The following is an 18,054-nucleotide window of genomic DNA, read 5'->3' as shown; positions in this document are numbered from 1 at the left end:
TGCCTGGCTGAGGACTCATCCCTTGCCAAGCCATGTGTAGACAAAACTCATCGATGCCTCTCTAGATAAGGACATCCTCTCCAGAATTCCTGCTGAAGGTATCCTCACAAAATGGAGGAGAAGGCCAAAATCATGCAGTCAATCCAGCAGTTCTTTCAAACAGAGGCACCAGAGTTCAGCAAAAATGATCCCACTTTGTCTTGTCTTTTGTTCTACAAGCTGGAAAAGAATAAGGTTGATAAATGAATAAAAGGGCAAGTTTAGAAAAGAATGCCAAGCAAAACCAAAAGAGAAGCCCAGCGGTCACTATGGCCATGACTCTCAGAAGGAATGGCTATGAATTAGCCCAGCTGCCCCTTCCTCCCACAAAAACCTCACTCCAACCCACCTTACCTTCAAACCCTCTCCTTTCACCTCTTCCACTGCAGATAAGAGGTCACCTAACTTTTTTTCTGCAAAACTGTGAAAGCATAACCTAGGACCAGTGATTCATAAAAATTCTACAGTTGGGCACCAAACTACAATTTTTAAGATACTCAAAGTGAAGGGGAATTCTTTCTATTCCAAGAGATCAAATAACTGCAATGCCTCTCCTGTTAAGGTATCTCCTGGAACAAGGGCCATAAAGAAAGAACTCAAGACAGAAGAAAACATGCTTCTACTCAAAAGGCTGTTCTGGTGCCAAGAAAAGGGTACATATTGAGGCCCATTCTGGATCTATCCCACTTAAACAAATTTCATAATTCCAAAGTCCAAAATGCTGACCTTTCAATGCTTTCTCCCTCTCCTATTCCTACAAATGTTCCTAGTCACCCTGGATCTGAAGTTATCTCTACATTCCCATTGGCAGGACTACAGAAAATGTACACAATTTACATTGTGTGTGTGTGTGTGGGGGGGGGGGGGGGGCGCACTACCAGTTCCTGTCATCCTTGGGCTTATCTGCTCTTACTCAGGGTCTTCATAACATATCTGGCTCTGGTAGTAGGTCTGGTAATAACCTTTTATAGGACAAAGGACATTTGGATACACCCTTACCAGGATGACTGTCACATTTGGGCAGACTTCCACGGAGGAATACAGAACACTGACAGTTACCTTGACCTGTTTCAGAGACCTGGGTCTCCCCATCAACCTGAACAGTTTAGTTTTTCTCTCTCTCTCTTAAACACAGACGTTCAGGGAAACTTCTTACTAGAAAACAATGTACTGTCTTTCTTTCCTGCAGAATGTCCTGGAGAAGGGGTGCTATCTACCACGGCATTATTCAGAGTCTTGGGCTTCATGGCCTCTTGCATTTTCATGGTGCCCCTAGCCTAGACGCATATGAGAAAGCTGCAGTGTACCTCAGAAACAGATGGTTCCAATATTCACAGTCTCCAGAAACCCACAGTTACCTCCTGCCTTGCATAAAGAAAACAATCTCATTGTGGATTTGGCAGTTTCATCTCAATTAGTGAGCATCCTTCAGAGGGCCTCAGCCTGACCGCACAATCCTCTGGTTTAGCTTGGGAGTTCATTTGGAAGCACTTCAGGTTCAGGGCAAATGATACCAGAATATGAAGGGGAAAATATGTAAATGTAAAGGAAATGATGGCTGTGAAGTTTTCGGACAGACTTGAGAGAAAGGAGTTCTCCAAATACTTGCAGACAATACCACAGAAACATGGTATATAAACCAGCAGAGAAGAGCTCACTCTTACATACTGTGCAGACTGGCAGTGCAAGCACAGGAGATTGACCTCGTAGTAGCCTACATCCCTTCCCAAGAAAACACTGTGACAGACAGGCTTAGCACATCTCAGATAGACCCATGTGAATAAATGTTAAGCAAAGATGTTTTTCTGGGTTTAACTGGATTTTGGGAGAGTGCCAGCAGTAGACCTTTTTTCTTCACAAAAGAACAGGCAACTGAGACAGTTCTGCTGCCAAAAGCAACTCCAGGGTCCTGTAAAAAAGATGCATCCCCACTCAATACCGTGACCCACAGGGTATTGCTAACGGTCATGCCAAAAGCTGTTGTAATAGTCCTAATTTGGCTCAGGCAGCACTGGTTTTCCCTCCTGCACAGCCTTGCAAGGGAGAAGAGGAGAGTGTTTCCTCAGTGTGTGTGTGTGTGTGTGTGTGTGTGTGTGTGTGTGTGTGTGTGTGTGTGTGTGTATACCTCCTCACTCAAAATAAAACACCCCTTTTACATTCTAACCTGGACATCTTAAATCTGACAGCATGGATGATTTCAACCTAACCTCAGTTAGGCATATATGTTCAGAGAACATATTAAGTGTCATGAGGTAGACTAGAAAACCTAAGACAAGGACACTGTGCAGAGCAAAGAGGAAATATTACTACTCTGGTGCCTGTTTGGAGACTAAGACTCAAATACTGCAAAGGTGGCACTGGTTCTAGATTATTTGTTGATCCTTTTCAAAACATGACATTTTTGCAATTTTTTAATAGTTCCATGCTTCTGCTAGCTCAGCCTGCCTTGCAATGGACCTCCTTTGTACTCAAAGCCTTCAGTAAAACAGTTTTTAAAGGGGTAATGGATCTTAGACATCTAAGAAAAGAAATCTGTCCTTTATGGAATCGTAGCTATGCCATAGAAAAAAAAAAACAAGCCTAACCCCTTTGAGCTAACTGCTTCAGCCCCACTTTTTTTTTTTTTTTTTTTTGAAAGATGCTGTTCTTGGTGGCTGTCACTTCTGTGAAACAGATCTCAGAACTGCAAGCCTGGATGTGCAGGGAAGCCATTTTTAGATTTTCAGCAAGGCAGGGTGTACCTCCTTACCAATCCCTCCTTCATGATAAAAGTAGTAACACAATTGTCTCTGAGTCAAGCTATTCATTTACTTGTGTTTTTTTTCCCTAAGTAATTGCGTGATGCACGTACGGCTGCTGTACGGCTCAAGGAATAGGAAATGCAAACGTCAGTAAAGCCAGCAGAAAAGGTGGAAATCCACAATTTTATTTAAACAATAAAAATTACATAACAAGGTAGAGGGAAATAAACCCCAACTACCGGTTTTGGCTGTAATAGCCTTCTTCACTGAGTAAACATAAGCAACAAAAAATACACTAATATATATATATATATATATATATATATATATATATATATATATATATATATACATATATATATACATATCACATAAAGCAGTTCATTGGTGCTTTATAATTGATCATTAAATCATGCCATCCTGATTTGTCCCTACATTTATCCACAATACAATCTATAACAGTAAAATAAAACGATGCAGTATTGTGTTTGCACACATGTTTATACAAAGCATTGGTAGAACGTTTGTTCCTAATGTCACTGAGATGCTCCCCAATTCTAAGACGGAAAGGTCTAGATGTTTGTCCCACATAGAATGAGGAGCATGAACAAGTGACCAAATAAACTACCCATTCTGTGCTACAATTAGCCCAAAAATTAATGTTAAAAACCATCGATGTGTTGCGTCTACTAAATTCCCTTGTTTTCTGAACCCTACAGCAGTGAATGCAATGTTCACATGGCATACAACCTATCAGTGGGCCACCTGTAAGTGTATGTTGAGTGGGAACCATAGAGCTAGGTACCACACTCTTATAATGACTAAAAAGGGAACCTAATGTACATCCTTTCCTGAATGAGAAAGAACATCTGTCACCCAAAAATGGATGTAAGTTCTCCTCGGCCATAAGTATGTTCCAGTGTCTGTTGATAATATTCATAAACCCCCGTGTATTGCATCCATATGTGGTCACCAGACGAACCAAAGGGTTAGAAAAACATTTTGGTTTATCTTTGTGTTTCCTATCCTTTCTGCTGGCTTTACTGACGTTTGCATTTTTTTTCTAACCCTCAAAATAATGGGGTGAGAAACCTGGTTTCCTTGGATGTTCCCAGACCACTCTGATTTTACCTATACAGGACAAAGAAAAAAAAAATCGACAAACTGACTAGCTCTTTGTGTCCATGGCTATGGGTAACGAGAGAAAATCTGTCAAAAAGTCAATAATCAATAACAATAAAATATATATTTTTTATTTGTCACAATACAAAATATAAAATATATCTTTTTTATGTTATATATTTTTATTAAAACAATAATGTGTATGACATTATTTTGTTGTTACATTTCTAACTTTAATATTACAATGAAGTACAATAGTAATAGCTTTATATCATTACATTCAACATCTAACATTAATAAAATAATATTTACATACATTCCCTTATACACGTTTTAACTCATCTGTATGTTTTAGGTGATAGAAATATTCTGTCATTAGAGATTCAACTTTATTAGAACTTTTACCAATGCGCCCTATTTGGGAATTTGGACGTTTAGTGCTTTTTATTTCATTTTGTTATTTTTATGTATACATTAGGTATTTGTATTGAATGTATTTATTGGTTTTATGTGGTTTTAGGTAGTGTTCTTTTTGTATTGTTAAAACATCTATTATGTAAAGAAAATTGGAACGACATAATAACCACAGTTTGCACTATGTACCTTTAAATTTATGCATTTTGATTTAATGACTTAATTGGATTAATTGATTTTCTGTTATATATGTGGGTTGATATAAAAAGAAGTTATGTCCTTACCATAACGTTCCATGTGGAGTGTTCATCTCGCCTTGGTTATTACACATGGGTTCGGAGCCGATCCTCGGCTCCATGCCGGCCGACTGCAAGCTCTGCATCGAGAAGAAGCTCGAGGACATCTAATACCCACAATCCCCCTCTGCCTTTACCTCAGATCTAGTTTGCAAGCAAACCAGACATAAAGCACGCACACATCCAAACTATATACATACAAGTACATATATACAAACATACCAAAGGTATGATAGTAACACTAATACTGCAACAGCAGAAGGAGAATACTCCAGACCAGACACCAAATCGAACGTTCTTCCTAAGGGTGGGAAGGGTGGGAGTGTAATAACCAAGGCGAGATGAACACTCCACATGGAACGTTATGGTAAGGACATGACTTCTTTATGTGAGAGTGTTCAATCTCGCCTTTGTTCTTACACATGGGTAGCGTCCCTAGCTCCATAACCCTGAGGAACTCAAGGGAGAACGTTCTTGAGCACAGTGGAACCAAAGGTTGCCCTATCCCTAGAAACCCTGTCCACTTTGTAATGAGATATAAATGTATGTGGTTTAGCCCAAGTAGCAGCCGCACAAATAGTGTCTAGTGGTAGCGAGCTGCATGAGCCAAAGATGTAGAAACTGATCTGGTTGAATGTCCTTTGGGTTTTGTTGATAGTGTTTGATCAGAGGCTTCATAAACATATGTGATACAGTCAGTTAGCCATTTAGAAAGAGTTCGTTTCGTAACTGCAAGACCCTTTCTGCTGTCAGCAAAGGCTACAAATAGTTGATCAGATTTCCTGTGATCTTTTGTTCTATCCAAATAAAATCTGAGTTGTCTATGGACGTCCAGTTTGTGCAACATATACTCCAATTTATTAGAGTGGTTCTTAAAGAAGGTGGGTAGTTCAATGGACTGATTAATATTACTAGAAGAACAAACTTTGGGAAGAAAGGATGGATTAGTGCATAGGGATACTCTGTCAGAATGAAATATTAAATAAGGATGCTTGACAGAAAGGGCCTGAAGCTCAGACACTCGTCTAGCAGATGTAATGGCCACTAGAAATAAAGTTTTCCATGACAAAAATTTCAATGTGCAACTTGAGGCTGGTTCAAAGGGTGGCAACATCAATTTAGAGAGCAACAGGTTTAAATTCCACGGTGATGTCGGACTTCTGACTGGTGGTCTGATATGAAAAGAACCTTTTAAAAGGCTTTAGACAGTCTGTGAGCCATAATAGGCACCACATTCCTCTACATGAAAGTTAGAAATGGCAGCTAACTGTACTCTTAAAGTAGCCGGGAAGCTCCTTCATGAAATAGTTCAGTCAAGAACTCTAAAACCTTGTTTAACGGAGCTCTAACAGGGTCCAAATGATGTGACTCCCAAAAGACAAAGCGTTTCCACTTACTGGTGTAAGTCTTAGTAGTGGAAACTTTATGAGAAGCTACTAAAATATCTTGAACCGCCAAGTAAGTGGAACCGACCTGGCTAGAAAGGAAGCGGAGCAGCCAAGCTGCTAGATGGAGAGATTCTAGAGATGGGTGAGGAACTCCTGACGAGTGAGTCAGTAGATCTGGCTCTGGGTCCAGCATCCAAGGTCCCCGAATGCGGTGATGCAATAGAAAGGGAACCAAATTTGACGAGGCCAGAACGGACAATGAGAATAATAGTCCTCTGAAGGTTGTTGGCTTTCTGTATAAACTTTGCAATCAGGGAAATGGAGGAAAAGCATATAGGAGACCGGGGCCAATCGTGCACCAGCGTCCCTGGGGACTTCCCTGGAGGGTAATAGGGCAAAGTAGCTCCTGCATTTGGCGTTCATTGGAGACGCAAACAGATCGCAGGTAGGCTGGCCCCATTTGCGAAAAATCCTTCTCGCAACTGACTGATTGAGGGACCACTCGTGAGGCAATAGTATTGCCCTGCTCAGCCTGTCGGCTATGACGTTGGATGACCCCGGGATGTGCGTTGCGATCAGAAAGCGACCGGTGGACTCTGCCCATTGCCAAATTCTCATGGCCTCTCTGCATAGTTGGTAAGACCTGGTTCCCCCTTACTTGTTTATGTACCAAACTACGGACATGTTGTCTGTCTGAACTGCAATGGTCCCTGGAGGAAGAAGGGGAGCAAAGTGTTACAACGCCAAAAACACTGCCCTCAACTCCAGAACATTGATGTGCAGATTGTACTCCAGATTGGTCCATTCGCCTTGGACTGTCTGTCCCTGAAAGATGCCCCCCCACCCTATCAGGGAAGCGTCCGTGGTTATCGTCGCTGACGGTGCGGGTAGCACAAATGGTCTTCCGCTGGATAGGTTGCAAGTCTGTAACCACCACATTAGGTGTGATTTGCATGTTTTCGTTATCAATATTTCGTGAGTCAGTGGAAGTTGTTGGAATGACCATTGTGCAAACAGAAGCCATTGTAGCACTCTCATGTGCAGTCTTCCCAATGGTATCGCAATGAGAGAAGCTGCCATGAGACCCAAAACTTTCAGAACAATTTTGCGGGGACTTTCTGGACGACAGTAGAAGGAATATGTTGAATTGAAGTGCTACTATTCTTTCTGTAGGAAGTTTTAGAACTAAATGTTGCGTATCTAATTCCGCTCCTATGAATAAGATATGCTGTGATGGCTGCAGCAACGATTTTTCGAAATTTACTGAAATGCCAAGGTGTGTACAAAGTTGTAGGGTGTAATCCCTGGCTTGTATCAGTTGACGCCTGGTGGTGGCAGACAGGAGCCAGTCGTCCAGATACGGAAACACCTGGAATCCTAGGCGCCTCAGATGAGACGCTACCACTGCCATGCATTTGGTGAAGACCCTGGGGGCTGTAGTCAGACCAAAGGGCAGGGCTCGGAACTGAAAGTGACTGGCTCCCAGCCGGAAGCACAAATGATCCCTGGACGCCCTGGCCATTTTGATGTGGTAGTATGCGTCCTTCAGATCTATCGAGCACATCCAGTCGTCCTTCCGTAAGAATGGAAGGATCGATTGAAGCGTGACCATTCGGAACTTTTCCTTCTTGACAAAGGTGTTGAGATGGCTTAGGTCCAGAATCGGCCTCCAGTCCCCTGTTTTCTTTGGAACTAAAAAGAACCTTGAGTAAGTTCGAATCCTATCTGGTCCGCTGGGACTGGTTGGATGACTCTTTTTCTAGCAGCTTTGAAATTTCTGTAGCTGCTGGGTCTGCCAGATGGGGTGGTACATCTGGGAGTTTTTTCTTTGGAATGGGTGTGGATAGAAACCGGATTTTGTAACCTCTGGTAACTATGCTTTTTACCCAATTGTCTGAAGAGAGGTTTTGCCAGGCCTGAGGGTATAAAGCTAAGCGACCCCGACTGCCTCCAGAGCAGGACAGTCGGGCCTCCTCTCAGGAGTGCTGAAAAGGTTTGCCAGGAGATTATCCCTGTCACCTTGGTTTTGGACCCCTCTGCCGCCAGGCGGCATCTTCCACCTCTGCCCCCTCTGCCTCTAGAGGGGCATCACCCTGTGTGTTTGGGAAAGATCCTTGGGGTTTTCAAACCACATTTTCCCACCACGTTGCCCTTTGGGGTACGGTCTGGAAGGGTGGAAAACGGACTCCGACAGCAGACAGAGTCTTTCCCTCCTGTTCACACCGGGTAAGGGTCTCCTTTACTTTAGGGCCAAAAGTGTGGCTCCGTCAAATGGGGCGTTAGTAAAGGAAGACTTGAAGGCTTCCATAAGCGAACATAAGCGCATCCAGGATTGCCTACGAAGAGCAATCGCTGAAGCCGCTGCCCTACTCGATCCTTCGGCTGCATAGGATATCAGCCTCATGGACGAGTTTACAATGGACGTAAGGGTGTTGAGATGCTGTAACTCTCTCTGAAACAGCGGCATCTGTAGTACCCTGGAGGTATCTCCCAACTCTTTGACTAGATCCCTCTGTAAGCGTGTAAAATGAGTCAAATAGTTCAGGGAGCATAGAAAGCCGCTGAACTGAAAATCGCTTCCCGTATCTGTCCATGGTCCTAGAATCTTTGTTAGGCGGATGGACAGATGAGGAAGACTCCGACATCTCCTTTTTCGTGGCGCTGCCACCACCATGGCGTCTACTGGAACTCCTTTGGTGAGGTAAGCCTTGTCCTGTGGTGCCGTAATGTACTTATTTGGCTTCCTAGGGACTGGTTCCACCGTGTCAGGAGTCTCCCGCCCTTTGAGCAATTAATTCCATTAACTCATCAAAGGCGGAGTGACCCAGGAGGAGGAAGGCGGGCACCAAATGCCTTCAGCAAAACTGACTCATCCTCAGAAGGGGGGAGGGCTTGCCAGTCACCTCTCTGTTTTAGGATCTCCAAGATGTCAGAAAAGAGACATCCTCTGAAGGTGACTTAGGGGACCCTTCTGACTCATCTAAGTCAGTATCAGATGTCAAGGATTCTTGTGGAGAATCCAAGTGTCTCCTCTTACACAGTCTTTTCCTAGGGACTTCTTCGTGGGAGCATCCGAAGAAGCCTCCGAGGAAGAGGGGCACCCTCCAGGGGTGGCTGAGACACTGGTGCCCGGCGCTTGGGCGTGGCCGTGGGTGCAGAGGAGGATAACGGTCCTTTGTGGGGAGGAGAAGCTGTACCTGCTGATGTGGTTGTCTGGGTAGACAACACCTTCTTCATGGTCGAAGGCCCCGGGTCCCGAGTCGAGGTATCTCGGTTCGAAGAAATGGGAAGAATCCCGAAACAGGAGCCGAAGGCACCGACCCGAGGCGGAACCGAGTCGATCCGTGCGAGGCCCGAGAGGAGCGTCGGAACGAAACATCGGTCCGACTCGGTCCCGGAACCAAGGACGGATCTTCGGCCCGAGACTCCAGTACCGGATCGGATGGAGTCGAGGTGAACGGTGCCGACCGAGAAAAAGACGGTTCTGGCACCGAGGGCTCCACAATCATCAGTTCAGCTTCTTCCGGCTCCGAAGACTGGACAGGTCTCGGAGGAGGAACAGATGGAGATAGTGGCAGGCCTTCAAGTCTCGACATCAACTGAGAGGAGACCGAGATAAGCTTGGATAGGGCCGTATGCTCCATCAGTTTCTGCACCACACGGTCCACATCGGTGTCGGAAAGGGGCCTGGAAGAGCGAGTCGAAGGGACCGAAGGCGGAGCCGGGCTGAGCAGAGTCGGTGGGGGGAGCTCCGTCACCGATTCCAAGACTCGAGGCTCGAAACTGCCAACAGTTGAACACTCGGCCCGAAGTCTGTGGAACCGGTGATCTAACTATACCGAAGAGCTCGGAGCCGATGACTTGGGCTCCGGCGTCTTCGACCTTCGAACTTGGATGCCTGGTCTGAAGCATCCAGAGCCTCCTGGAAAGAGGGTTTCAACAATCCTCTATCCATCAGTTTCCTGCGCCTATCTGTCATGACCCTCCCACTAAAAGAGTGACAAATAGAACAGTCCTCTTGTAAGTGGAGAGGGCCAAGACAGTAGACACAGGAACTGTGGTTGTCTGTGACCGACATCTTTTGGCCACACTGACAACGTTTGAAGCCAGATTTTATTTTCTCAGACATAATAAAAGAGAAAGAGACAGTCCAGTCCAGTAATAGTAAATCCAGGTAACAAATGTCAAATCCGGTATTTTGTAAGTCCGATTGTCACTTGCTTAAAAAAAGCAAGACTACAAAAATTTTTGTCAAAGTTATCCAAGTAGGGGTGGTGGGCCCCGAAAAACTCTATACCAGTTAGTTAAACTAAGTTAAACTAATCTAATGGAACCGAGAATTCTGCTCTACTCACACACCGTACACTAACTTTCAATGACTAGATCTTAAAGAAGTTTTTGAAAATTTAACCAAAATAGATAAAATCTTATCTGTAAAAAGCCTCGAGCTAGCCTCCAGCGATGCGTATGCAGCAGCGGCAAACTAGATCTGAGGTAAAGGCAGAGGGGGATTGTGGGTATTAGATGTCCTCGAGCTTCTTCTCGATGCAGAGCTTGCAGTCGGCCGGCACGGAGCCGAGGATCAGCTCCGAACCCATGTGTAAGAACAAAGGCGAGATTGAACACTCTCACATTGGCAGTTTTATTCTGATGAAGTTTCCGTGTATTTGGAAATGAAAGAGCTTAATGGAATTACTGCTTTTTGTCAATAAACTTGGTGTTTGAGACTTTTTTGGACTGAAGAGCCTGCCTACTTTACTACCAACACTAACGCTCGTGGGACTGCCTTCATTGGGTTCTGTACCACGGGGATTATTGTGTTTATTAATAAGTCAATAATCTCCAAACTGCTTCCACATTGCATTTGTTACTGCTGCTGTCCAAATGGCAAAACAATCCCAGGGCACGTCAAATTCTACTCCACTATAGCTACTTCAGCCACCACAGCATTCCATACGGGATCAGCACCCAGTCAATCTTAGACATGGCCAAGTAGTCCACTGGGCTCACCTTTTCAAGGCATTATAGCCTAAAGATGGCATCCAGAGTTAGGACAAGACTTGCCTTTGCCATCCTATAGGGTCATAATTTTTCCTTTTCTGCCAGCCACCCTCTGGTTTTTCCTTTGGTACTCATGCTACAAAAAATGACTGCAACACTGAATAGTAAAATGAACAGCGAGGAGTTGCAAGTGGATACCCACTCCAAGCCCAGGTCCACGAAAAAAAAAATAAGGGGAAGGTAAAAGGGAATCTTGAATGCAAGAATGAATATTTTCAAATATCTACATTTAAGGTAAGTTGCTAAAACAACTATACTTTCAAACTCTTTTTCACTCTTACATCTATGGTGGGAGGAATGGGAAGGGAGGCTATTGCAAGACTGCATAATGAGCCAAGCAATGATGCGGAAGGAAGATAACTAGCAATTATTAGCAGTTCAATTGTAACTATGTTTTTTAAAGCATTGTATCCGCATTGATTATTCATTCATTTTACATTCAAATGCTGTTCACTAAAAACAGTACACAGTCATTATTGCTTTTTTATATCCTTTGCAGCACATTTCTGGTACACAAACAACCACCCCAAGTTCTTAAAACACAAGCAAGGTTTGATACTGGTGTTCGCTTCCTGCTAGGACTGAAGCTACTTGGTATGTGTCAGAAATTGACTACTGTGAAGGCCATGGTGATCACAGAGATGCAAGCTAGAAACCTGGGAACACCTGGTCAAGTGTTAAAGTAAGACAATGATGCATGTTAATTAAATAGTCTAATAGCTGACTGCATGGAATAAATTACTTTGGTCATAAATACATAAAGTATGATATAATGATTCTAGTAAAGTTTATAGCAAAGCCATTGCTTATATTTTAGTTTTCAAACACTGATGGGTGGCAACCTACTTTTTAACTTCCTGGGATCCTTAAGCTATCTGACTTTGTAAACAAGGAAGGGCATGAACCCAAAGCATGCAGTTTGAAGTACTGCAGGAATGGAACTGTCTTGCATGGTACCATGTATAGTTCAGGAAAATCTCCCATCAGGTTTAACTTGGAAGCTGACTTGCCTGGCTGAACTCTAATATAGAACATATACAGGCAAATTAAACCTATATGGGTCTGTGGACCTAACTAATAATACGAATAATGCATTATATAAGCATTCTATTGTTTTCCCGAGTTTTTCTGAATTTGAGTTTGCTATACTAGAGTGTTACAAAATCCAAAAAAAGTTGACTATAGAAGTCACACTGAGGAAAAGGAGGTAAGGTGGCAAATTAAGTTACAGGCAAGTGAAGACCCTGGGCTTAATGACAAAATTTCCATCAAGCCCTTGTTACACAAAAAAGCAGCTTTCATGAAATAATTCACATTTAAAAGTTTGTAGTTAGTTTACAAATACTTCATGTGTAGTTTTTTTATTAAATTATTATATGTAAGTATATTCTTTGGCTTTATAAAAGTTGTATTAATGAACAAAAAGTTTTAGCAGTTTATTTTTAGCAATATGTTGTATTTTAATGTTTATAAGGAATGTGTCGCTTTATGTAGTTAATTGGATGATGAAATTTATTATTTTATTATTTAAGGGGAAATTAGATTGGAAGTGGTACATTCTGATGAAATCCCTTTTGAAAGGGAAGAAAGCGCTCAATCTGAACTTGTGGATTTATTTCTAATAAACTGGAACTGTTTCGTGTATCCAGCTGCAGCAGTGTTATTTTTATTGAGTTATAATGGAAACTTGTTATAGTTGGTTTTGAAGGTGCAAAATCTTGGAGTGATATTTAATAACTGTCTGAAACTTAAGAGTTGTGTGTAAGTCATTGTTAAAATATCTTATTTTAATCACAGAAATATTAGAGGATCTTCAGTGGGTTACTGCAATGGCCTTTCCTAGGGCTACCTAATATGGTAGAAGATAAAAAGAAGTTATGTACTCACCATAACGTTCCATCTGAGTAGATACTTCATTTGTCTGCAACCTGTGGGAGTCGGATCCGACCTCGGATCCGAACCGGCAGCTTACCAAGCTTCAAGATCCGAGCTTTTAGCTCCTCCCCCTACCCATAATTCCTTACTACCAACCACATTACCTCAGATCGGTTATTTTGCCCTATAAGCTAAAGACGGAGAAGAAATTCTCCACAGGACAATACGTTACCGAGGTTCGGGGGATGGCAGGGGGGGGTCGGTTGCAGACAAATGAAGTATCTACTCAGATGGAACGTTATGGTGAATACATAACTTCTTTATCTGAAGTAGTTACGTCATTTGATCTGCAACCTGTGGGACAGAGTCCCCAGCTTACCTAAAGGCCCTGGGTGGTCCCTACGGAAGGATATTCCGAAGCACCACGGAGCCAAAGGAAGCCCTACTTCTGGAGATCATGTCCAGTTTGTAATGAGAAATGAACGTATGGGAAGAAGACCAGGTAGCTGCTGAACAGATATCGTCTACTGGAACTCTAGACCAAAAAGCTGTTGAGGTAGCCACAGATTTAGTAGAATGTGCCCGAACAACAACTGGAGCTGGCCTCCCAGCTGAAATGTATGCTTGTCTGATACATTGAGAGATCCAATTTGCTACTGTCACCTTAGAAATTGGTTTGCCCATGGCTGATTTAGCATAAGAAACAAACAACTGGTCTGACTTGCGGAAATCTTTAGTCCTATGCAAGTAAAAACGTAGTTGTCTGTGTACATCCAATTTGTGCAATGTGTATTCACCTTTGTTTTGGAAGCTAGGAAAGAAAACAGGGAGGTTAATAGATTGATTAATGTTAGTCTCTGTGGCTACCTTGGGCAGAAAAGAAGGATTAGTCCTGAGGGCCACCCTATCTTTGTGAAAAATAAGGTATGGATACTTAATGCACAAGGCTTGCAACTCTGATACCCTCTTGGCCGAGGTAATAGCAACCAAGAAGGCCATTTTCCAAGATAAGAATTTTAAAGGCACTGAGGCCGCCGGTTCGAAAGGTGGTCCTGTTAAAGCTTGTAAGACCAAGGTAAGATCCCATGGAGGCATAGCCGGCTTAATGGGAGGCTTTAAGAGAAAAACGCCTTTTAGGAAGGCTTTGCATATCTTAGCTGACGCCAAAGAATTTACGCCATCCCCCACATGATAATGAGAGATGGCTGCAAGTTGGACTTTAATGCTGGACGCACTAGCTCCCTGCCTAAAAAGAAGGGATAGGAAGTCCAGGATAGTGGGGATAGGAACCGTAAAGGGATCCAATTCCTTATCCTTTGCCCAGATGGAAAAACTTTTCCATTTACTGTTGTAGAGCTTTCTGGTGGACGGCTTATGAGCTGCCACCAGAATAGCCTTAACCGGGGATGAGATACCGGGAGTCCTAGCCATTAACGGAACTGTGAGCTTGAGGTTGACCAGGTTCGGAGTGTGGCATCTCGTCGGATGCGAGATTAGGTCTGGTCTGGGATCCAGAATCCATGGGGGGGGGCCACACTGTGAGACTGCAGAAAAGGGAACCAGACTTGTCGAGGCCAGAATGGGGCAATGAGAATCACTCTGCTCCCCAACCGACAGGCTTTCTGGATGAATTTTGTCATCGGGGAAGAGGGGGATACGCATAAAGGAGACCGGGCGGCCAAGCATGAACCAGAGCGTCCCTGGGGGATTCCCCTCTGGGGGGAACTATCGCGAAGTAATCGCTGCATTTTGAGTTTAGGGGCGAGGCGAAAAGGTCACAGCGAGGTTGACCCCATTTGAGGAATATCTGCTTCACGACAGAGGGATTCAGAGACCACTCGTAAGGGCTGAGAAATACCCGACTTAAGTTGTCTGCTAATATGTTGGCCCGCCCCGGAATGTGCATTGCTATCAGAAAGCGGTTGGTGGAAATAGCCCATTCCCACACTCTCATGGCTTCTCGACACAGGGGCTAAGACCTGGTTCCTCCCTGTTTGTTTATGTACCAGACAACGGACATGTTGTCCGTCTGGATTGCAATAGTCCCCAGAGGTAGAAGGTGATGGAGAGCTTGCAACGCCAACAGCACTGCCCTCATCTCTAGGACGTTGATATGCAATGCAGTCTCTAGAGAAGTCCACGTGCCTTGGACGGATTTGCCTGCATAATGCCTGCCCCACCCGAGGCAGGAAGCGTCCGTGGTCACCGTGGCTTTGACTGGGGGAATCACAAAGGGTCTCCCTTCTTTGAGTTCCTGAGTCTGCAACCACCAAAGTAGGGAGTCCCTGCATGCCCTGTTCAGAGGAATCGGCATGTCCAAGAGATGGACCGATAGAGACCATTGGACCTGGAGAGTCCATTGTAACACTCGCATTCGCAGACGGGCATGGAGAGAAAGGCCGATCGCTGCCGACGTAGATCCTAACGCCCTCAGGACTAATTCTGCTGGAGGAGCGGGGCTGTGAAGAATGTCCAAGACTTGGCGAGACAAACTGTTTAGCCTGATCGATGTCAGAACCACTCTGGAGATTCGAGTATCCAACCTGGCCCCTATGAATTCTAGGGCTTGAGTGGGGCACAGGCAGGATTTCTTTAGATTCACTGAAATGCCCAAATGACCAAACAGAGCTAGGGCGTAATCTCTCGCCGTAACCAGTAGATGCTTGTTGGGGGAGGTGAGGAGCCAGTCGTCCAGGTAAGGGAACACCTGAATGCCCTGGAGTCTCAGGTGGGCTGCAACCACTGCCATGACTTTGGTAAACACTCTGGGGGCTGAGGTTAGGCCAAATGGAAGAACCCTGAACTGATAATGACTGGCTCCCAGCTGGAAGCGGAGGAACCTCCTGGATCGTCTGTCCATTGGTATATGGTAGTATGCATCTTTGAGGTCCAGTGAGCACATCCAGTCATTCTCCTGCAGAAGGGGGAGAATAGATTGGAGAGTGACCATCCGGAACTTTTCCTTGGGTATGAACAGGTTCAGGAACGAAAGGTCTAGAATGGGTCTGAGGTCCCCCGTTTTCTTTGGCACCAAGAAGAACCTGGAGTAATAACCCGATCCGGACTGATCTGGGGGGATGGGCTGGATGGCTCTTTTTCTTAGCAACTCTAAAATTTCTTGAGTTGCGGACTCCCTTTGATGTGGTGGAACATCGGGGAGATGTTTGGGCTGGGGGGGGGGTTGCAAGAACGGTATTGTGTAACCTCTGGATATTATCCGGAGCACCCATCGATTGTTTGTAATGGACTCCCAGTTTGATAGGTGCTCCGATAATCGCCCTCCGACTGCCTCCAGAGAGGGACAGTCGGGCAAGCCCTCAGGGCTGATGAGCAGGTTCCTCCGAGAAGGGTTCTCTAGACCCGAAGTTACGCGGGCCCCCTCTGCCTCTGGGCCGGTGTCCACCTTGTCCTCCTCTGCCTCTAGAGGACGAGTTGTCTGCAGCAGGATGGGATTGCTGAGATTTACGGAACCACAGCTTCTTTTGCCCCTTCTGATTCCTGGAGAAGGATCTTTGGGGGTTAGAGAAGCGGACTCCAGCCGACAGCGTCTTCCCATCCTTTTCGCTTTGGACTAGCATGTCGCGAACCAATGAGCCAAATAAGGCCAAACCATCGCAAGGGGCGTTCGCGAAGGACGCCTTGAAGGGATCCGTGAAGTCGCAAAGGCGGAGCCAGGAGTGCCGCCGCAAGACTACTCCCGCTCCGCTAGCTCTAGCGGCTCTTTCCGTGGCATGGGAAAGAAGCCGCATAGATGTATTTGATATGGACTTTAGAGTGGCCATTCGGGTCTCAAAAACCTTTTTGTCTGGGACCGAGATGGACTCCGGAGGGGCTGCAGCATATTCTTTAATTAAGTCACGCTGTAGCCTGATAGTGTGTGCCATGTAGTTCAGCGACCTTATGGCAAAGGTTGCTGAAGCAAACATCCGCTTCCCAATATGGTCCAAAGCCCGGGACTCCTTGTCCGGCGGATGGACCGAAGAACTTTCCTGGGCAAGTTCTTTCTTAGTGGCAGCCACTGGCGCGCCTTTGGACCAAGAAGGTCTATCAGAGGGAGGGCTGAGGACCTTATCCGGGCATCTAGGGATAGGCTCCACAGTGTCGGGCTCCTTCCAAGCCCTGGTGGTAATTAGGTCCACCAAGGGGTCGGCTGGGGGGGGACACCCAGGAGGTAGATGGGCCTGCCTCAAAGGCCTCCAGAAATACGGACTCGTCCAGGGAGGGCTTTTGGGCCGACCACCCCCCTCTTATACGCAACATTTCCATGATGTCTCCAAATGAGACATCTTCAGTGGGTGACCTTGGGGAACCCTCCGTATCCTCCAAATCCGTATCCGTGGTAATGGACTCGGGGGAGTCCAAGTGCCTCCTTTTGCACTGGTGCTTCCGAGGCACCTTTTCGGCGAGGCTGTCTCAAGAAGGCTCGTCCACCGGTTGGTGTTCCTCCCTAGGAACTAACTGGAGGCTTTGGGCAGGCTGTCCAGATGGACGGATGAGCGAAGACAGACCCTGATACAGTGGGAGCACGGGAGGATCCGAAGGCCCGGTCGGGGACCTGGATGACCTCGACAGTACCCTCTCCACCACCTCAAAAGCCGAGGGAGATTCACTATCACCAGCCTAAGAAAGCAACCTCCTCGGCTCCGAGGAGAGGATCTGGGTCGGAGCCGAAGCAATCGGATCCGAGGTAGTGGTGTGCTCCAGCCCCATCGGCGCCAAAGACACAACCACTCCCTCGGATCCGATGCTCAACCCTCGGCCCCGAGAGCTTGGATCCGACAAGCTCGAAGGTATAGTCGGCATCGAAGACACTATCCCTGTCGGCGCCGACGTATCCCCGGATCTGAAAGGGCCTGGATCCGAAAACTCCGAGACCCGATAACGGGTCGGAGAAGGAGCGATCGGGGCAAAAATGGGGGCTGCACTCCCTCCCAAAGGGGGGGGGGAGGCAAGAGCATCCCCATCTGCATCTGGGTCTGCAAAAATCTTCGCATCATCCGATCCATGTCTGCTTCGGAGATGCTTCTAGTGGACCACGAAGAGGTAGTCGAAGCAGGCCGGGAAGGCCGCCTCGAAGACCTCGAGGGAGACCTATCCTCCTCCTCCGGCTCCGGAGAA

At 45.6% G+C, this 18,054-nt stretch overlaps 1 protein-coding gene across 2 annotated transcripts in view; it reads left to right on the top strand.

The window, feature by feature from the left end:
- The window catches only part of STAT6 (signal transducer and activator of transcription 6), a 2,965,055-nt gene that overhangs the window by 1,965,762 nt on the left and 981,239 nt on the right, over nt 1–18,054 (top strand). For both annotated transcript variants that reach the window (XM_044083659.1, XM_044083658.1), the window contains exon 10: nt 11,561–11,743. In XM_044083659.1, coding sequence (XP_043939594.1) covers nt 11,561–11,743 — 183 coding nt within the window. The remainder of the gene's footprint in view (nt 1–11,560; nt 11,744–18,054) is intronic.

This window comes from Protopterus annectens, chromosome 9.part0 (genome assembly GCF_019279795.1).
Source record: "Protopterus annectens isolate FY-2018-M chromosome 9.part0, PAN1.0, whole genome shotgun sequence".
In the NCBI taxonomy this organism is placed as follows: domain Eukaryota; kingdom Metazoa; phylum Chordata; order Ceratodontiformes; family Protopteridae; genus Protopterus; species Protopterus annectens.
This window is presented reverse-complemented; position numbering and strand designations above follow the sequence as displayed.